At 39.2% G+C, this 22,193-nt stretch overlaps 2 protein-coding genes across 2 annotated transcripts in view; both read right to left on the bottom strand.

Annotated features, from left to right (window-relative positions):
• Nucleotides 1-1,944, bottom strand: part of tmem236 (transmembrane protein 236) — a gene marked incomplete at both ends in the record, with an annotated part of 8,099 nt that extends 6,155 nt beyond the window's left edge. The window contains 2 exons of the mRNA XM_083890240.1: nt 867-939; nt 1,691-1,944. Coding sequence (XP_083746366.1) covers nt 867-939; nt 1,691-1,944 — 327 coding nt within the window. The remainder of the gene's footprint in view (nt 1-866; nt 940-1,690) is intronic.
• A 3,255-nt stretch (nt 1,945-5,199) lies between these two features.
• On the bottom strand, nt 5,200-21,826 carry stam (signal transducing adaptor molecule (SH3 domain and ITAM motif) 1). Its single transcript, XM_083889913.1, has 14 exons — nt 21,729-21,826; nt 19,530-19,614; nt 19,191-19,266; nt 18,246-18,341; nt 17,994-18,140; nt 17,799-17,889; nt 17,160-17,352; nt 14,036-14,130; nt 10,818-10,906; nt 10,530-10,617; nt 10,367-10,421; nt 10,104-10,257; nt 8,709-8,842; nt 5,200-7,651 (listed from the first exon to the last, which is right to left on the bottom strand). Exons 1-14 carry the CDS (start codon nt 21,766-21,768, stop codon nt 7,432-7,434), a joined length of 1,563 nt encoding a protein of 520 aa, XP_083746039.1. The 5' UTR covers nt 21,769-21,826; the 3' UTR covers nt 5,200-7,431.
• Nucleotides 21,827-22,193: the final 367 nt, after the last annotated feature.

Below are 22,193 nucleotides of genomic sequence, written 5' to 3'. Positions count from 1 at the left end.
TTGAGATTTTCCTGGTAATTGTGGGAGATTAACCCACATTTTTAGGGTTGTTCAAGGTTCACTGCGTAGTATTTATGGGTTTATATGACCCAAAATCCACTTTTGTATACATATGTGCTCCTGCATTGTCTAGTCGCTGTATAATATTCTTTGTTTCATTTTCGTAGTGTTTCAAAAACTCATGTAAAATAACATGGTCGCGGGCCGCTGCCGCATTGCCACGGAAACCCCGTGCTTTCTGTGCCGAGGCAAGGAGCGTTGAGCAGCGCTCGTGGAAACATGCCATAAGACTGAATGCAATGCAATCTGATGTTTGATCAGAAAGAGGCAGTAGATATGCAGATTTTTGTTATGTATAATTTCAATACTTAACACTCAACTGAAGAAGATTTGCACCTGGATAAGCAAATAGCACAACTACGAACGCACTGGTTTACACCTAAAAAAAGGGTTTTTGGGGATTGGTTGCACTTTAAGGTGGATTCATTTAAGCCTGGGTTAATGGCCAACCTGTTGTGTCTAATATAGGTTACTGAATACCACAGGCCAAGTACAGTCTCATGACAGGATACACATTTCCGTTGCCCTTCTTCTTGTAATTATGATGGTAACAAAGTCCTCCTCAGTATCTGCTGGGATGGACGGCCAATAACTGAATCCCAAAGGACTAAAACTGGTGTCTGGTGCACTGAGCCACGTTGACCATCAACTCAGTAAATGATTATAGTGTTCTAAACGCATTCTCGAACACAAGAGGGGGCCATAAAACAGGTTGGGCCACAAATGGACTGTTTGACTGGCGTGGGCAGAACAAAACATCAACAGCTGCCTCTCAATGACAGGAGGATCAGTCACAGTGACGTTACCTTGGAGCTGGCGATTAAAATAGCAAAACACGGTAACGTGCACAGGATGAGATACGCCAGCGCTGCAGGTCTCCTGAAAAACAGCACACAGCGTTTCAGCTCTCACGTGAATGACGTCATCATCTAAATGTGATAAATGATGTGTGGAAAGCAGTGTTTACATGACACTGCAGGAACTGAAAAAAAATATTATTTCCATTTCATGCCTAATTCTTGTACTTTCTTTAACTTTTATTTTTATTTATTCCACCTATTTTAACTAGTTACACAGTAACTTTAGCGACCACACAGTTGTAAATGCTAAGGCATAATGTAACAGCAACATGAGAGTCATAAAGTCAATGAAGTGACACAGCATTACCATTAGGAAGTAATATCTAGATAGATTATCCACTTTGAGCGACTGGTCATACAGATGGAGTTTGCTTGTTGTGTTTTAATCCTTATTCAGTATTTCTCAGTTTTTCCTTTGTTTGCCTTAAAGTTTATTGCACGATGCACATAAGAAACCTCACTGCTTTGTAAAATGTGGTGCATGAAAATTGAAATAGACTGAGGATATTCTTCACCTACACAGTGAATTTTAGTGTTAAAGCATGACTAATATAGTAAGTTCAACACCAGTGCAACCAAATGTACTCTAGAATAGTGTTTCATTTAACTCTTTTGGTGTTACGTTATTGCTAAATCGGTTGATTTCCTGTCTTGTCAATTTAACTTCTACAGGCCAAAATATACGTTTCCCAAAACTTTCCTGAAGCTGCTGTAGCTCGTACACACACAGATGCTTCAGTAATGTGTAATTTGACTTAAACTGTACTCACCACTGTGCGATCTCTCTCATGAACCTCCGCTGCTTCAGAATAAAATATTTAATAGGAACCCACACCATCAGGGTCACAGAGGTCACATAGGCAATGGAAGCCGCCACCACGAGCCAATAGGCTGTTTGATCTTGTCCTCTCACGTCACGTATGAGGCCGGCAAACCTCTCCATGATGACAAAGATCGGTACGGAAAGAGCTGCAAACTGCAGCACCTCATACAGGATGAGCTTGAGTGTCTTCGCTGAGGGCATCGTCTCAGCTGCTGGTCTGAACTCGGAGCTAAAGACTTTGACTTTCATGTCCCACAAAAGGGAGCCAGTGGAGTCGTTGGACTCTGCACACTGACAATGCTTACACTGCATTCTTTTATTGCCGAGGCAATGAAGTGGTCATGCTGGGCCTTTTATGGGCTCCCAAAGAACAGTACTCCCATCCCATAATGTGAAGGAGAAAATGACATAATTCCACATCAAGACACTGCATTTTGTCTGCCAATAGACTATAAGTTAAGTGTATCTAAAACCTAACACTATACAAAAATGCCTGTTGATTCTATGTTTGCAGGGAAACCATCCTCCAACTACTTCTCATGATCACACGTATGACCGTTTCTTAGTTTATTGTTATTAAACCATAGATTAGTTGACAACGCTCCACTCTAGCTCTCTGATGTTGTTCAGTAAAAGTGGCCTTTATGTTCCATCACAGTCTCTCAGATCTGCTGACCAGCTGCTTCTGACTGCACCAAAAACTAGGCTGAAGCTCAGAGGGGACCAGACTTTTGGGGCCATGGGGCCTTAACTCTTGAATAAGTTGCCACTTCACTTCCTGTTTTTAAAGCTTGTCTTAAGATGTCTTTTCATTGGCCTTTGACACGGTGTGAGGTGTTGGCTAATTGCAGAACTGCTGTTTTGTCTGTTTATAATCCTGTGAATGTGTTATGTTATGTTTTTTTGTATTTTACTTCTATTTGCTAATTTTACTTCGTATAATTAAAGTGAAAAACAGTTGAAAAGAGTAGATATAATTAATGATATGACATGATACTGAATACATGAGATTACTGGAAGAGTCAACAACAATCTAAATAAAGTGTTACCAAAACATTTTAAATCCGACACTGTCCCACATGTATAATATGCACACACTCAAGAAGATTTTGAGTAAATAATGTATTCACACCGTTTACAGCTTAAGATGGGAGGGCAACTTGTAAGAGCCACTTCACCAGTGGTATCCACTTTTATTGATTTGCAGCATGCTCTGCATCTGGACAAGAGTGGTCCTTGGCATCTTGGTCAAAGTCACGCCATTTGCTCTCTCTTGATTAACGTTACTCGCTCATTGTTCTGTATGGAACCTCACATCAATGGTGGAGAGAGACAGTGGACAGTGTCCACAACACCTCTAGTAATTATGACTCGACGTTTGTGCAGGGCATGGCATGAAACGGTAGGTGATGTCATAACAAAAATGGAAGGACATTTACATAAATATCTATTTAACTTATATCTTGCACAAAATTCAAGCACTTTCAATGACCCATATCTATTTAGGGAGAATTTTAGAGAACAGAGAACTCAAATTCAGTTATTTCAAATTCAAGGGTTCCAAGGACCCGTGGGAACACTATGCTCTTACAAAACTTAGTACACAGGAAAAAGATGGCAAGCAGTATGAGAGGCCGTTTGAGAAATAATTCAGTCGTGCGCTCACACGTTACATCATAGTCTCTCACAAACACTAGTATAGTCGCGCACACTTACTATTATACTCTCACAAACAGTACTAGTCATGTACATTTACTATCATACTCTCTCACAAACAGTACTATGTCACGTACATTTACTATCCTACTCTCTCACAAACAGTACTATAGTCATGTACATTTACTATCATACTCTCTTTCACGCTATTATGGATGCAACAACATGATAGTGAATGTATGAGACAATGATATGCAGTGTAGGCGAGTATACTACTATGTGTGAGAGAGTTTGATTGAAACGGAAGTCAACTTGAATTTCCAGTTTCTAATTGGCTTATCAGGATGTCTCTCCAGCCGGATTTCTAGAACAATGTCCAGCCTCCTCTGTACCGCGGTTGATGAGGAAATGCAGAAGCAGAACTTCAGACCTGAGAGTATGATAGTAAATGTATGTGACTATAGTACTGTTTGTGAGAGAGTATGATAGTAAATGTACATGACTATAGTACTGTTTGTGAGAGAGTAGGATAGTAAATGTACGTGACATAGTACTGTTTGTGAGAGAGTATGATAGTAAATGTACATGACTAGTACTGTTTGTGAGAGAGTAGGATAGTAAATGTACGTGACTATAGTACTGTTTGTGAGAGAGTACGATAGTAAAGTATGTGATTATAGTACTGTTTGTGAGAGAGTAGGAAAGTAAAGTATGTGACTATATCACTGTTTGTGAGAGAGTATGATAGTAAATGTATGTGACTATAGTACGGTTTGTGAGAGAGTATGATAGTAAATGTACATGACTATAGTACTGTTTGTGAGAGAGTAGGATAGTAAATGTACGTGACATAGTACTGTTTGTGAGAGAGTAGGATAGTAAATGTACGTGACTATAGTACTGTTTGTGAGAGAGTACGATAGTAAAGTATGTGATTATAGTACTGTTTGTGAGAGAGTAGGAAAGTAAAGTATGTGACTATATCACTGTTTGTGAGAGAGTATGATAGTAAATGTATGCGACTATAGCACTGTTTGTGAGAGAGTAGGAAAGTAGAGTATGTGACTATATCAGTATTGTAGTATTGTATTGTATAGTATTCACCTCAGAGGGCATATGAGGGCATCATATTAAATATGATGAGACCAGGTTAATAAATTTACACAGTATTAGTAACTTATTACATACTCACTTACATTCTCCTGCTTTATCCTCCACATGGAGTCCAACGCAGGGCCAATTCACACAGATGATCAACCATTCACTCTCACAATCACAACCACTGCATGTTTGTGGGCCCTGAGAGGAAGCCAGAGTACCTGCAGAGAACAAATGCACACACACACAGCAAAGACATGCAAACTCCACATAGAAAGACCCTTGGTTAAACAGGGATTCAAAACAGTGACCTTCTTGCTCTGAGGCAACAATGCTAGCCACTGCCACGCCAAGTGGCCCACTTATTACATGCTTTAAAAGGAAAAACATATAGATATCTCTTCCCAAAGCTGCAGTAAAACAAAACCAAAAGGCATAACGTCATATTAGTATGTAAAATTACAAGTGTATTGATATATACAGTATATATACACTGTATAGTGAGGACACTATACAGTATATATACTGTATACAGTATTTCTCAATAACCTTCAAAATCTCCAGTGACAATGTATTTCACATGATATACAAAGTGATCAAAAGAAGACCGTATGTTCTCTGTACATTTGGCCTGGTTTTATTGGGAATACCAATTTAATTAAGTATGGTTAAAAGAATACATAGAAACAGCGAGGGTACAAGTTCAGACATAACCTTTACAATAATCTTGGGTTTCAAACTTAAAAACAGGCTGCATCTCAATCATGTACAATAACGTTACATCAGAGCTGCAGTTAAAAACTGTGGTGCAGCAGGAGAACTTTGGATGGTGTGACGACCGACTGAGTCCTGGTCCCATCATTCCAGAACTAGCCACTTTCTTTTTCTTCACAATGTTTTTTGGCCTTTTTGATCCAATAGACGAACACTAACTTATTTCAGTATGAAGTTAAAAGGCAGCTAATTTTTTTTTGAAAAAAATGAATTTGTTCAAATCAACCAACTTAATGCTAAAAATCAAAATGGCCTCTGAGCTTAAGTGAGTTGTTTCATATTCTAAAGGCAGCACTTGGACAAGAAGCAGCACAATTGAAACATACCTCAAGAGAAATTGGAATGATATCAATTTTATAGTCACATCATTAGCATATAAACTAATCTTGCAACTGGAACATCTGGTTACAGAGTTAATACTACTTCATAATTCCTTCATTTAGCGTTAGACTTAGTACATTTGATCGTTTCCCTCAGTGTAGCACTGGTACTGATAGCTTATGGAGACTTTGGTAAAGGTTCCAGAATCTGAGAAGCCGTATTTCAGTTCTGCATCAGTTAGAGTTACAACAGCTTTAAGAAAGGAAAGGTTTCAAATGAATTTGATCAGTTTTCACATTAATACCATTCCACACCCGTCAGTACGATAAGCATGTATCAAACACAGACAGAAATGCCCATGTTCTCATGTGAAACATTTAAATATACAACTAAAGTTAGTGCTGAATTCCACTTTTCTCTGAATACATACATCCTGCACTGAAATTGCACTACAAAAGAACATAATCACCAACTAAAGAGATGCTTTAAAGACACTGTGGAGGTTTAGAGAATTCATTGCTTAGGAGCCAAGTTTATAGTGTGTTAGTACGACTCCTGACTGGAGCGAGAGCTCATCTTACATCCAATAACTGAGACGCAAAACCTCCATTTTAAAATGGGAAAACTCTGCAGCATGAGGTGAGGAGTCATTAAAAGAAAAAGGAGAAGTAATTTTGTATTTTGTTTTGTAGTAAGTAGTATATGCAAGTGCTCGTTTTTCTCCCACTTCACTCTTTTTGGCTTTTTTCACCTTTAAAATCAACTGGGACGTCATGACCGCAGAGTTTACCCTCAAGGTTGAGCCAAACGACTAGAGCTGTGTCAACATACATCCCTCCCATACCTTGAGGTCATCATGTGGCTTCACTTCAGGTTCAGTACAGTATATACAAGAGTTATGTGCATGCTCAAAAATCCTCTTGTTTCTTTTATCCCTCCGAAAAAAAAAAAAAAAGTGGCATCAGTTTTCAGTACTTCTAAAAGTTGACAACATATACAGAACGTAATAGCTTAATGTTTTCAGCATCACCAAATGTCCATTTTCTGCTATACATATACATTAAAAAAAAGTCAACACCCCTTTTAGTCATGGAGTAGAACTCCGTCCATGTGGGTAACAAGGCTGTGGTTGAGGTTGAGGATTTGTGCATCAGCTGCTGTGCACCTGTCTGTAGTGTGGTGGTCATACATGATCGGGGGTGGGGGGCATGTATGAAGAAGTTGATCAGATATTAACTGAATTTGTGTTTTTGTCTCATTTGGTTGAGGAGGTCAAAGTTGTCGTTCTTTTGCTAGAAGTTCTGGGAAAGGACTATGAACATTTGGTACTAATGAAACATAAAAAAAAAACACTAATGGTTCATTCAAACTATTTGCAGTAATCTTTTTTTAACTCTTCTGCAACTGAACAAGTGCCTACAATTTCAACTGAAAGCCTAACGAGAAGAATTTGTCTAATTGTTCTTTAGCATTAGCACAAAAGTTAATTCCGGGGAAATGTATTGGGAATTTAAAAAATACTGACCAATTAATTGATAATTGTTGCCAAATATTTATATTGTTTGTCAATAGTCCTGTCACTACAAGGAAACCTGTTAATGCTCATCAAATAAAACCTCATGACCACTTTTAGGCCTGGAGTGACTGATAAATCTGCCAGATAAAATAAAACTGAATGGCAAATGTCAATGTTATTCTTGGTTTTACATTTCTGTCTTCTGTATTTCATGATAAAACAAATCCTAAAATAGATTTAAAATAAATTATCTGAGACAACTATTTGTTCAGGTCTGGTGAATGTACTGTATGTGTATGTGTACTGTATGATCTAAGAGGGTCCTATAGCAGGGCTTTCTCTGCGTAGGGGACCTGTGCGGCATCTGTGGAAGGTGCTATGCTCGGCCCAGTGGGGTTGCTGTAGCTTGGTGCCTGTGTCATGCCTGCGGGGGTCGTGCCTGGGCCAAGACCAGGATTGTGGTAGGACTGAATGTCTGCTGGGGCCATGGTGCCTGGTGCTGCAGTGTAGACTGGTGGCTGGCCCATGTACATATGAACATCACTACGGAAAAGAGTGAAGCAACAAAAATGTAAACACAAACAGCAAAGTGGAATCATTGACACTTAAGGCTTGAGTCTGTAATTTGTTTCTGAAGCACTTAAGCTGCATTCAGACCGGATGAGATGCACATTATTCACGTGTCAGGTTTACATTCAAAGTTGATGCACAGACACCAGTTACACAAAAATGCAGTGATCCTGCAGCTCGAAAATCCACATTTGGTGTGAACGCAGTATAAAGTTGTCTGGGGGAAAAATTGAAGAAACAAATCTTGGCATAATACAAGTCTAGAAACGCTTCATGGTCAACCAGTAACGTAGGGTAGAAACATAGGGTTTGTATCTTCTTGTAATTTCCACTTTTGTGAACAATAAAGATTATTCTTATTGGAAAGGACTGGAATTAATACGACTGATGCATTGCACCCCCTCTCTCCTCAAAGCACTGTACTACAAACACAAAAACATGTACTCTCCAGGTGACAAAAGGTCATGATGTCATCCATAAGTCTCTAAAGTTTTGTTCTGAAATCTCAACATTCACCTTTTGGCCGTTCCACTCGCACAAGCACTGTTGCTCATAAATGTGTTGCTCTCAGTTTACATTTACAAAAATAAAAAATCCTCCTTTGCTACTTTTTTAGTACCAATTGTATTAAAAATTTGACTTTTAATTTTAAGTTGACAGATGTTTCCTCTCTGACTTAAAGGGGGACTGGTTAGATGAAATGGGAAGAACAGTTAAAAGAGCACTTATTGAGTCTTTGGTGACTCAGGAGAGTGTAAGCCCTGTGACTTATTTCATTTTCACATCGGGGACAGACACACAGAGCCACTAAAAACAATACTTCACTGCCACTCTGTGGGGTGAAGTAATAACATGTATTACAATTAGTAAAAAGGTAAAATGAAAAAATGTCTGTGAAGGTTCTCAGTCAATCAGGTTATAGTTATCTTCTGTAGTAAATTATAAGATTTAACAAAACATAACAAAGAAGAGGGGACAAAGACAAACTAATGTAGTGTGGGAGGAAACCAGGACACTGTATGAGTCTCACCTGGGAGGATGCTGACCAGGTATGGTGCTTATAGCAGGAAGCTGAGCAGGAAGCTGCTCTATGGGAATAGTGTAACCCTGCCCTGCAGTACTGCTCATTGCATATGAACCTGATGCAGGCTGAGCAGGGTAGACCTGTGGTAAAAAGCAGATTTTCAAAATATAAACAAACATGTTGCATCATGATAGTACAACATTGTGGGGGAATGTGAGATTTTCTGAGAAATTTAGGGTCCAAATAAATAAACTTGAGCAACTCCTACACAACAACTCCTGCAGAATATGAGACTGTGAGGATGGAGTCACACCAGCATAAATGAAAGTACATTTCAAACATATTTACTATTGAAAAATAATTTAGGCTACCGAGTATAACTTCTTTACATTTACAATACATTATGTAACTAGACGCAGAGAGTACAAACCTCTGTCAAGGCTTGTCAACACACTACCGGTCAAAGGTTTGGGGTCACCTATACAATTATTTTGTGTTTTCCATTAAAACTCACACTTTTATTCATCAAAAGAGTTGCAAAATAATAGAAAATATAGTCAAGACATTGACTAGATTAGAAATAATGATTTTTATTCCAAATAATAATATTGCCCTTCAAACTTTGCTTTGGTCAAAGAACCAGCAAAACTGTTTTCTAATCATCCAATAGCCTTCTAATGTGATTAGCAAACACAATGTACCATTAGAACACTGGAGAGATGGTTGCTGGAAATGGGCCTCTATACACCTATGTACATATTCCATTAAAAACCAGACGTTTGCAGCTAGAATAGTCGTTAACCACATCAACAATGTATAGAGTGTATTTCTGATTCATTTAATGTTATATTCATTGAAAAAAAGTGTTTTTCCTTCAAAAATAAGGAAATTTCTTAGTGACCCAAAACTTTTGAACAGTAGAGTACACCACCCCATCTCACAAGGTTAAAAATGATTAAAAGAAAAGATCCTTAATGCCAGTCCACTTAAAGCAGTGGTTCTCAAAGTGAGTCCCACGGGCCAATGGCAGCCCGCAGAAACATTTCTGGCGGCCAGCAACAAATTAAAGTTGATAGTTTTAATCCAGGAGCTACTAAGTTTGTTAAATGTTTATTGGACATTACTGGATACAGACCAATACGTGTAAACTGTAATCTGGTCATTAAAATTATTACAAATGGGATTTCTTTCTGTTTTTTTTTCCTTTGGTGGCCCTCAGTCCAATGTTGGGTTCCTAAATTGGCCCTCAGGTAGCAAAACTTTGAGAACCCCTGATTTAAAGCATAGATCAAAATCCATCCATTACTTCTCACAGACAGATAAATGTGGCTAAAATCCTCCTTGGAAGAGAAGACAAAAATGCTGCTGTGTTTAATGATGACCGTGGGTTTTATATTATACCTGTTGTGCAGCATTAGCAGGCTGCTGCATGTAGTACTGTTGGCTCTGCAGCTTGGCATACATGGCGTAGACTGGATCCTCATTCATCAACTTGGCGTACAAAGACAGAGCTTCCATCACCTTGACGTTAAGCTCCGACAGCTCCGAGTGCTTCCTGATGATACACACAGTTGGTATCTGTTAAATACACATTTAATGAAGTCTGTATTTACAGACCTGTGTTGTGACTTTAAATGTCTGACATAGATTTAACCACATTTCACCTGTCAATATCTTCCAATTTCTGGTCAATGAGGGGCCCCATTTGATTGCAAGCACCTATAAATGTTAAACATCACCGTTACATACTTGGCTTTAGTTTATCTTTACAAAAACAAGCACCAGATTTGACTCGTTCTTTCATTCAGTCTTTCGTGCTTGGTTTACCTTCAAGCTGCAGTAACTCAACGCTGTCGGACTGGTTGTCTGTGGGATCTGCACTCTGGATCATCTGAAGGAGCTGGTCCATTTTGTCCTAAAAATATTCAACAAGGCATCAGTGGCAAGTTAAACCAGTGTGGAAAGAAAAAAAAAAACATGTTAGTCTAGTTAGTTAGTTAATCTGCCTTCAAAGAGTTGACACAAAATGTAAGAAAAAAAGTTTACTGATGCAACAATACGATTTCAAGGGGACTGAACAGCGTAAAGAGCCAGTGCACACTGCAGGGAACTCACCTCATCTATATATACAGGCTCTTGTTCGGGCTCTATGGTCTCCACCTGAACATCCTCACTGAACTGCACCGTCTTCTTCTCCGTCTTCACTGTAAAAACGTCCCAATTCATCAATATGCTGACAGTGCAGGAGCAGTGCAAAGCACTATAAAAGGTTATAATCAAAAACAGAAGTGTTGAAACAGCAGTTGGCTGCTGTTGTTACACAAACTGTTCTGTGCAAGAACTTGGAGAGAAAACGGTTGCAGAAGTGTCAAACATTTGAATGACATTAAGAAGCATGACAACATCACAACAGTCACATTAAATCTACTCTCACACAAACAAAATATAAACCAAAAAAGTGACCCCCACGTCACAGAAAATTTGCTTTTAGTCTCAAACTTGACATTTCTGTGGCTCATACAGTAAAACTCAAGTGGATGAGTGAAAAAAAATGTCATCACTTAATTATAATACAGATACAATTAGGATATGAAGATCACAGTATCACTAGGAACGACAGTCAGGTTTGTTTCATCAGCGGCAAAAAGGTTTATAAAGCTCTCGGATGAAAGGAAAGTGACATAAAATGATAGTAAGGTAACTTTTATTGTACACTAGGGTAGATTTGGTTGCAAACAGAGAGTAGGCTGCTTACACACACATAGACAACATTAATGACATTGACAGAACAGTGGCAACAGTGCTCAGACTTAAAGACATGGTTAAAACAAAGTATTAAAATTCAGGGGATAAGATGCAGAATAAAAGTCATCATAACAGATACACACAGCTAAGCCAGAATAAATAAATATATAAATATATTAAGAAGTCTGTGCAGTCAATAAGTTAAATAAGTTAGGGTGTAGTCTAATAGCCTAAGTGTTATTTAATGTTCTGACAGCTGAGGGAACAAAACTGCCTCTGTATCTCTTGGTTTTGCAGACAGGCATTTTGTACCTGCAGCCTGATGGGAGAGGCTGAAATTCACTGTACAGTGGATGGGATCCGTCCTAGATCGACCCAACTAGCCTCTGTAGCTGCCTACTGTGTAGGGATTCCAGGTTCAGCTGTGGCTCTCCAATCAGCCTACTAGCCCACCTTACAATTTGATTCAAGGAATTCCTATCTTTTTAGGGATAGGTTGCTGCACCAAGAGACCAGGTTAAAAGAAGCAGTAGTAAAACATAGTGAGCATCTTTCTGTCGATGTGGAGGGAGGACAATTTCCTCAGACAGTATAGCCGCTGGTTCCCCTTTTGTATGCAGTCTCACAGTTTGCCTCAAAGTTTAAATTATTGTCAATAATGGTTCCAAGGTATTTATATTTATTGACACACTCCACTGCCTGACCATTTATGCTGGTGATTTCCTTAGCCATGGGGAGTTTCCTAAAATCAATACACATGTTTTTGTTTTTGGAAATGTTCATTTTTAGAAAGGACCTGTCACACCAGTCTACAAAATCCTGGACAACTGGACCATGACCTGGCTGTTTCATTCCCTTGTTGCAGGCTTACAATAATAGAGTCATCTGCATACTTTAAAGTAAATCTGTCTCCTCTGCTGCTGCGGCACATGTTGGTGTAAAGGATGAACAGAAGAGGAGACAGGGCACAGACCTGAGGAGAGCCAGTGGAGGAACATATCTGATCACACAGTACTCCATTGACTCGCACTCTTTGTGTCCTATAAAATCTAAAACCCAGCCAACAAGATTTTTACTGAAATCAAATCATCTTTCTAAAAGTCTTTCTGTTAAGATGTGGGGTTGAATTGTGTTAAAAGCAGAGGAGAAATCTATAAATAAAAACTGAGCATGTGTTCCCTTTCCTTCCAGATGTTTAAAAAGCATGTTCATCAGAGTGGCTGTAGCATCCTCAACCCCTCTGTGTGGCCTATAGGCAAACTGATATTGATCAATATCATACTCCATCTTCTTTAAGATGTCATTTCTTACTATTTTTTCAAAAGTGCAATAGGCCTAAAATCATTCAGTACTTTGGGGCAACTTGTCGTGGGAACTGGAACAACTACTGCATCCTTCCAACATTTTGGAACATGCTGATTTTGTAAGGACTTATTAAAAATGTAATTAAAAATTGAGCAGAGTTCTTTAGAACACAACTTAAGCAGTCTACCACAGATATCGTCAGGTCCATAGCTTTTATTTGGATTTATGGAATACTTTTTCAACATGCCCCTCTTCAATTGTGAAGTGATTCTGGTCGGCTAATGTATGACTAAGTTCCTGTATTTCTCTACTAAAATCACAAGTGCCACATCGAGAAAAGAAATGATTAAGACCATTTGAAAGATCAGGATCTGCATCAAAACCTTCTAAAGTGACAGTACTTATATTTTTTGAGTTACTAATGCCTGCAATGGCTTTCATACTTGACCAGGCAGAGCCCAAGTTGTTTTGCAGCCATTTCATTTTCCAGGATTGTTTTATAGTTTGGTTTAGCCCTTTTTCATTTTGAATGAATTTCAATGTTCATGTCTTTTGTGGCTGTATACAGTTCAGAGGCAGTCCCATGTTTGAAGGCAAGTTTCTTAGACTGTATGCAGGATTTAACAGATTTTGTGACCCATGTCTTGTTATAAGAGCACATTTTTACCCTTTTGCTTGGTATGATCATGTCTCTACAAAATGCAGCATAGGAACGTGTTACATCGGCTAACTGATATAAATCTCCCTCACATGCCTCTATAGACATATCCCAGTCGAAATAGGCCTGTAGACACTGCACAGACTCTTCTGTCCAATTTTTGATGTCCTTCGTAGAGACCTTTTCCCTCTTCAAAACAGTTCTGTATGTGGGCATGAGATGCACACAATTGTGGTCTCCATGGCCCAGAGGAGGTAGCAGAAGGAGGAAGTGACTTATATGCCTCCTTAACTGACCCACAGCAGAGATCAAGAGTCTTATCCCAACTCTCATAGTATTTCACAGACATACAGAAAGTGTTTGATGCAGGTAATAATGAATACTTTGATTTTTTTCTTCATGTCTCTAATGTGATGTCATTGTGTTGTTTTTGAGTTGGTGCAGTGTTTGTTGCATTGATTCAACAGCCATGCGTTAGTGATAAAGTATTTTCCTCTATAGGATCAATAAAGCCATACCACTAATGGACTTAATGGGATTATCAAAGAACTGGCTATGATATTAATGGATAAATGATGTACTCTGCATGCGTGTGTGAGTGTGTATGTAGTGGGTTTATACTCACTCATCTCAGGCTCTGCAGTGAGGTCAGCAGTGACAAAGTTAGAAGGAAACAGCCCGATTCCCTGGTACGTTTCCCCTTTCCACCAGTTTGGGTCACTGGGGTAAAAACAAAACAAACACTTTTTTGTTATTGCCATCAGCTTAAGATTGGTTTGTTATTGTTTTTTATTTACACAAAACTGTTCTTATCAGTTGAGCCAGATGAGTCGGGGCTCATCTCAAGAGCAGGCTTAATGACATATGTCCACCTTACTGCATCTAATCCTTGCAATTATTTGAAAAATCCTTCTTTGTTGTGTATACAACAGCAGAGGAAATCTCAGGAGAATCCAGAAGACAGATTGGCTTAAGCATGCACTTGTCACCTAGCATCTTTTACACTGGCACGGATATGACATGGTACTGTTCCTGAACCAAATTTTGAACCATTGTTTACACTGAAATTAAACTGGTTTGGAACCTGAAGAGTTCATCCCCAGGCATGGGATCTAGGTCTATGAAAGTTGTAGACAAGAGGAAGAATGGAAGGAAATTAAGAACAAGCAGTGGTCACAAATGAAACTAAAGCCCAAACGGGAACCGTGCTGGTGCTTGGTGGTGCAAAAACACTGTTTTGGATTATCCAGTGTATTCCGTTGTTCTCACAAGAGCTCAATTGGACAGATTAGACAAGGGAGATGGCAGGAGAATCTGCAAACACTTTTTCACTACAGCACAGCTTGGGCTGCATTTTTCTGTTGGAGCAAGATAGAATATTGACCAATCCAGATCCAAACCCTCCAGGCAATCCACGATGAACACATACAGACAAGCCTCACACCTTATGAGTTATGCATGTATGAATATGATAAAATGTCAGACCACCATTTACAACAATAGATTTTTCTTTATCGACTCTGACCACTGACAACTGCCATCATGGTTTATTTTGAGTTGTTGTGGTGGAGAAGTATGACATCCACCATGGATAGCTGTAATAGTCTTTGTGTTGAATACACTGTCTAGTCGTGAATGGTAACTCCGAACTCTATACAGGTAAACTTTTCTTACAATTATTCATGAGTTTCTACTTACTATTACTTATTTTAACTCATTATATACAGTGGTATGCAAAAGATTGGGCAACCATGTAAATGTTCATGATTTTCCTTTACAAATCATTGGTTGTTTGGATAAGAAATTTCAGTTAAATATATCATATAGGAAACATACAAAGTGATTTTTGAGAAGTAAAATAAATTTTATATGATTTACAGAAAGTGTGCAAGAATTATTTAAACACAATTAGGCACGTGCATACATTTAGGCACCCTTGTCATTTTATTGATTTCAATACCTTTAGCACTAATTATTGGAACTCAAAATTGGTTTGGTAACCTCAGTGAACCTTGACCTCCATACACAGGTGAATCCAATCATGAGGGGGTATTTAAGGAGGCCAATTGTAAGTGTTTTCTCCTCTTTGCATCTTCTCTGAAGAGTGGCAACATGGGAGCCTTAAAACAACTCTCAAATGACCTAAAAAAACAATGATTGTTCAACGTTGTGGTTAAGGGGAAGGATACAGAAAGCTATCTCAGAGATTTAAGCTCTCAGTTTCAACTGTGATGAACATGGTGAGGAATTGGAAGACCACAGGCACAGTTCTAATTAAGTGAAGTGGCAGACCAAGAAAAATCTCAGATAAGCAGAGGTGAAGGATGGTGAGAACAGTCACAGTCAACCCACAGACCAGCTCCAAAGACCTACAACATAATCTTGCTGCAGATGGTGTCACTGTTCGTTCAACTATTCAGCGCACTTTAAACAAGGAGATTTAGGCCACAGCTGCCTAGTGGTTAGGGCTTCAAGCTTGAGACCGGACGGTAGTCGGTTCGAACCCCGACCTGTCCGCAGCTGAAGTGCCCTTGAGCAAGGCACCTGACCCCCTCACTGCTCCCGAGTGCCGCTGAATGCAGGCAGCTCACTGCTCTGGGTTAGCATGTACTTCACCTCACTGTGTGCTGTGTGTGTTCACCAACTCACGGATGGGTTAAAATGCAGAGATTGGAAATTTCCCAACTGCGGGACTAATAAGGGAATCTTAATCTTAAAAATGCTATATGGAAGAGTAATGCAGAAAAAGCCTTTTCTCGGCACCCGCCACAAACGCCACAAAGAGTTATTAAACAAGGGGTGTCATGCATGATGAAAAATAACACAGCATTTCAAGAAAAACACTTGCTACCTACAGTAAAATAATTTGGTGGTGGTTCCATCATGCTGTGGGGCTGTGTGGCCAGTGCAGGAACTGTGAATCTTGTTAAAGTTGGGGTCGCATGGATTCCACTCAATATCAGCAGATTCGGGAGAACAATGTCCAGGAATCAGTGACAAAGTTGAAGTTGTGCCGGGGCTGGATCTTTCAACAAGACAACGACCCTAATCACTGCTCAAAATCTACTAAGGCATTCATGCAGAGGAACAAATACAACGTTGTAGAATGGCCATCTCAGTCCCCAGACCTGAATAATACTGAAAATTTGTGGTGTGATTTAAAGCGCGCTGTCCATGCTCGGAAACCATCGAAGACTGAACTGGAGATGTTTTGTAAAGAAGAATGGTCCAAAATACCTTCCGCCAGAATCTAGACTCTAATTGGAAGCTATAGGAAGTGTTTAAAGGCTGTTATTTCTGCAAAAGGAGGAATTTTTTTCTTTTGTGGTGCCTACATTTATGCACATGCCTAATGTTGTTTAAATAATTCTTGCACACTTTCTGTAAATCATATAAACTTTATTTCACTTCTCAAATATCACTGTGTTTGTCTCCTATATGAGATATTTAACTGAAATTTCTTATCCTAACAACCAATGATTTATAAAGGAAAATCATGAACATTTACAGAGGTGTACCACTGTATCTATGCATTGATGCTTATGCCACATTTTCAATAAAGCAATTAAAAAAAAAAAAAAAGAATTCGAGTTTACTTTCCAAATTCAACCCAACAGCTCCCGATTTGTCCTGATGGGCTTGGGTCAGGTATGCATGCTCTAGTTTACACATACAGTACCCATAGACATGCACCGAGTGAGGCTCAGTGCACATCTAAAAACGTGTGAGTGCTTGTATTAAAAGATTACCTATCGTCCAGGATGGTGATGATTTCTCCCGACTTGAAGGTGAGCTCATTGTCCTCAGCAGCTTCAAAGTCGTAGATGGCGCGGACTTTTCTGCCATCTGATTTGTGTGAGGAGAGCAGGTTGGTGTTTGGGTAAAGGCTCGACAGAGATGACTGCGGCTGCTGACGTTGCTCCTTCAGTGAAAGCTCAATAGCTGCAAACATGAGTCACATTGTCTTAGCCCGAAGGAACAAAAAACGTGTTCATGATTTTCATTAATCCAGAATAAAACAATGGCCCTTTAACTTCATTTCTTGACTGACACCGAAGACCGATTAACAGACCATGATAGATGTATAATGAATACCTGTGTTGTGAAATGTTTTGAAATTGAATGCAACTTTGAAAAGGGGTTACAAAGATGTTTACCACCTGTTTATATAAAGAGTATTCATATTTAAAATATTATTAAATGTGTCAACAGGAAATGCTCATCCGTTATGTGTTTTTTGGTAGCTTAACATTGCAAACCTAAAAAGCAATTGTATTTTCCCCTTTGTAACTGCAGTTTTTCAGCCAGTAAGTGTTCAGTTTCAAACGATATCTGTCTCAGACCCTTTGTGAAGCTTCCACTAAACGACAACCTGAAAGCCTGCTTACCTTTGGCCAAATCTTCCTCCTCTTTTTTATTTGTTGAAGTGGACGGATCCTTTGCCACTAAAGCAGGGCTTGCTTTTGCTTGCTCTGCAGCCTGAAGATTAGAATCATATTAAACAAGGCAATCAGAGACTTCGCCCCATTCACGCAACAAGCCTCTGTCGGCCTACTAAAGAAGAAACTACAAAAACAGACTACCTGGGACCCAACAGCTGGGAAAGTAACACCCTGTTCACGTAGATTTTTAATCATTGCTGAGATCAGACTGAGTTGTGGATCACTGCGAAAGTCCTCTGCCCACTCCACCATAAGGGCCTTCAGTTTCTCACACACCTTGGGGTGACCCTGGAGAGATATAAATATAAAAGCTATGTTATGAGAACATAGATGGTATAAAAAACAAAACAAGTCCATCTGCACAATCCACAGAAGGCAAAAATTACCACATACCTTATTTAAGACATTACTGACTTCACTGGCAAACTCTCTGGAGCAGACCTCCAAGTGAAATATCTTCCCACAGTTTGATACGCAAGCACCAAGAAGCTGTGAGAAAAATGGGTAAAAATGCTCATCTGACTTGCAAATCGATCGATAAGAACAAGCAACAAACATGTCCTGTGGCTCTGATTCTAGTGACTTGCTGAGGGAATGAGTACAGGTCCATGGCATCTTGAATGACACACATCACACATTCACAGGTTTGAGTACACATATGGCCACATTCTTTGAACTAAAACCCCCTCTTCTGAGGCTAACTCTGCCCAATGCCTGATTTTGCAGCACGGTGCGTGGTCTGTGAGTGAAATCTGACACCGATTTGCAACCTTGTGAGGTGCTCGGGTGAGCTGAATGACCCGAGTCACACCGTACATAGACAGCTGACATTTATAAAGGGGAGGAGTCTGTGACAAGGAGGACATGATTAGATAAGAAGATGGCATGCTTCTAAGGGCTCGACTCAACTCGGCACAGCACAGTTACTTTGTGTTTCCACTAGCGATAGTGCCTGGTACTTTTTTAAGTAACTGCTTGACGAGGTTCCCAAGCGAGCTGCGGCGATACTATGCGCGACGCCACCAGACTGCCAGTCACTGATTGGTCAGAGTGCCGTGGAAAGTGGAAAACCAACCTAAACTAGAGCTAGGATCATAGGTGGAAAAGGGGCTATACTAGGGATAGGCAAGAAAATGTGATTATTCACTTGATCATAAAAAACCCCATCAGTCACTGTGACTATTCTTTATATGTAGATGATGCAAATGTTTTACAAAAAAAATTATCTTTTGTAAATTTTGAAACCAGGTCTGAGCGGGATCGAAGACACTGTTTAAATTGCTTGAACTAGATACTGACACTGAGCCACACATGTCTGTTTAATACCAATTTACTTACAGTAAGTGCCTGCATGGCAACATGAGGATCCTTATGGTTCACTCTTCTCATAATAGAGCGGAGACATTCTTTAGGCCTGCAGCAGAATGGTAGAAATCAGGGGTTGTGGTAAATAATTTCTTGGCCACAGGACATTCTCACCATACATTTTTGCACTGGCAATCAATATTCATCTTCAGTCCTCATTGAACATTTACCAAGTCTTAATCTACTATCCTTGGATATGAATTTTTAAAATGGGGGGGAATTATGAAATGGGGCAAAAATAAAAAATAAAAAATACAAACACCAGTAGATGTGTTTGTAATGTGTGGGTTGGTATGAGGACAGTTAACTCACCCAGTACGTGACTGGCCTATCTTATCACATATGTCCAGAATGAGGCCCCAGTCCTCAGCTGTGTTCATCTCACTGGTGGCTTTCTCTGCAGGACACACCAGCAGTTAAAGATTGCAAAAGCACTTGAGTCAAAAAGGTGATGTGATGATGCAGAAATAAATCAGAGGTATTCAAAAAATAAACTTGAAACAAAATGTGGTAAGATATGACATTCTCAAAAAGATAGGCTATGCAAATTAGCTACAAATCTAGAGCGATACAGAAGACTATCAACAAAACCTAGACCCCTTGTATATTGTATCAATTAGGAATGGTGAAAATAATATTTTATATAATGCATCGCGATGTGGACATAGATGACGCAGAAGGATTAGTTTTGTTTGCTGGGGATTGAACATTTGAATTTCACTTGTATGCAAGGCTGAACGATTTTAAATACATTTCTAAATGCGACTATTTTGACAGGAATTGCGATTGAAAATGATTTGCGATATCCGAGGGAATGGGATAATAATTTATAATAATAATTTTCATTCGAAAAACATTTAAAAGGATTATTGTCGGATCTTTGTGCAGATCTGTAAGAAACAAACATGTTCTCTTCAGTCTGTAGAGTAAAATGTATATAGATCAAAATAATATTGAATCTAAAATGATATTTTGACACACATTTTGGCTTTAACATCACGCCTCACGCCTGCGATTTGAAAATTGCAGTAGGCTGTTTTGCTATTTTGATATAGTTTTGATTAATTGTTCAGCCCTACTTGTATGGAAATTATTTAATTAATATTTATCCTACTTCTTGTATTTGCTGATCGAAAAAGTCATGTGCTATTTCTGGAAAACATGTTGCATTGTGAGATCGTTGACATTATTCCTTGACATTACTTTTACCTTACATTTACTTTTAAGAAACTGAAAAATCTGAGAACGTTTTTCTAATACAACAAGAACACTCAAACAGTTTAGTCCAGTGTTTCTCAAACCTTTTGTACCAAGTACTACCTGAGAAAATGACCCTCCTCTTCCTCACATAATTATGCTTCACACGGTGGTTTAGTGAAATGGATGGAGCGAGAGATACATTTATTTATTAATTTTGTTATTTGATTAATTTTCTCAAAACTCCACAGCTCCACTCCGATCACACTGGTTTATACAGTAAAACCGTTTTTCTGATTTTCCTCCAAGTAGCACCAGAAGGCCATGTTCCGCTAGTGGTACACATACCACAGTTTGAGAACAGTTTGAAAAGGCACTGAAACCAATTAATTGATTATGAGGCTGTTAGTTTAGTAATGATCAAGTAATAACTGCAGCCCTAATACTGAATTGAATAAACTTGTGTAATGTACAACGTGACCTATTTAATTTTTTTTACTGAACTGTGAATGAATAATAAAGACTCAACAACAGGGCTAACAGCTTGAAAATAACCATTCACATTGAAATGACAGCCCACAATCCAAAATCACCCGTGTTATGCTTTACTAAATCAGCTTTTATTGCTGGCTTATGTAAGTAAATATGCAGAGAGGTGTTGTGTTTATGTCATTTGCCCAATACATCCTCTGTCCACTGCACATGCTAATGAAGTGGTTAACCACTTATTTGGACACAACGAGAGAAAACGACTGTGAAAAAGACACACTAGCTGTACGGTATCACACGCAACCCCGCATCCTCTGTGGCTTCCATTACTGAGAGGGAATCTCATAATTTCAGATGGCTACCTAGCTAGCTAGCTAGCTCCAATTAGCTGATGACAACATCTGTGTCACACACGTATATGTGTTGTATATGTGTGTGTTAAATGAGCAAATTGCGCAGTAAACACACACGATATTGCTTGACATATTGAAAACAAACACAGTTAGAGTTAATGATACATTTCTTGAATGCCCAGCGCTTTAAAAAGGAAGGATTATGCTTGCAGTAGATGTTAGCCAAGTCACAGGCTTACTGAGCCTTCTGGCTAACTGAGCCTTCTGGCTAACTAAATCACAACAAACAGTGAAAACAGAGAATATCAGTATCTGTTTGCATAAACAGCAATAAGACAACCAGGGAACACATGGTAGTACATGTCCTGAGGCCAGTGAGAGCCTGTACACCCCTGCACAACACAAACAAAGCAGCCTGATCACAGCTATTCAGCTAGTCGGCTAGAAACACCACCGCTATTCGGTTACTCACCAACATCTTGGTCAAATGGGTTGGTCGTGAAGAGAGGCATTGCTGGTGTATTGACAACAGATTTAGCCTTCCCACGTTATTTTCTCTTCCCTCTCTACCTCAGTTCATTCAGTGAAAACGCATAGTAATGATGCTTGCATTCATGTCAAGTGGTGCTAGCTGGCTCTCAAGTCGTTCAGTCACTCCTGCGCGACTGACGTCGACAAGCTAAATATCCAGCGTGGCTTCACCCCGTGTTAAATAAACAAGTCATTGACTGAAGTGAAGTACTATGCACCAGCCTTAAGTGGAATTACACGACTACCAAGACCTACAATTTGCCTTTGAAGTGAAAAAAAAAACATGTCATTGTCAGGTGATGTGGTCACGTGATACCGTCTCACCGCTACAAATCATTAAGACGTTGAAACTATTAAATATAGCGTTGGATTTTTTGTTTTTCTGGGACGGGGTTAAGATTATTTT

The sequence above is a fragment of the Microchirus variegatus genome (assembly GCF_963457635.1).
Source record: "Microchirus variegatus genome assembly, chromosome: 5".
Taxonomy (NCBI): domain Eukaryota; kingdom Metazoa; phylum Chordata; class Actinopteri; order Pleuronectiformes; family Soleidae; genus Microchirus; species Microchirus variegatus.
The sequence above is the reverse complement of the archived record's forward strand: the minus strand, read 5'-3'. Positions and strand labels throughout refer to the sequence as shown.

What these genes read in the sequence shown, in the direction of transcription:
- stam (XM_083889913.1), bottom strand. Translation starts at nt 21,768, where the DNA reads ATGCCTCTCTTCACGACCAACCCATTTGACCAAGATGTTG. An exon ending in AGCCTGTATATATAGATGAG is followed by an intron (nt 10,618 to 10,817) that starts GTGAGTTCCCTG and finishes GAATATTTTTAG; the next exon opens with GACAAAATGGACCAGCTCCT. An exon ending in AAATTGGAAGATATTGACAG is followed by an intron (nt 10,258 to 10,366) that starts GTGAAATGTGGT and finishes GTGTATCATCAG; the next exon opens with GAAGCACTCGGAGCTGTCGG.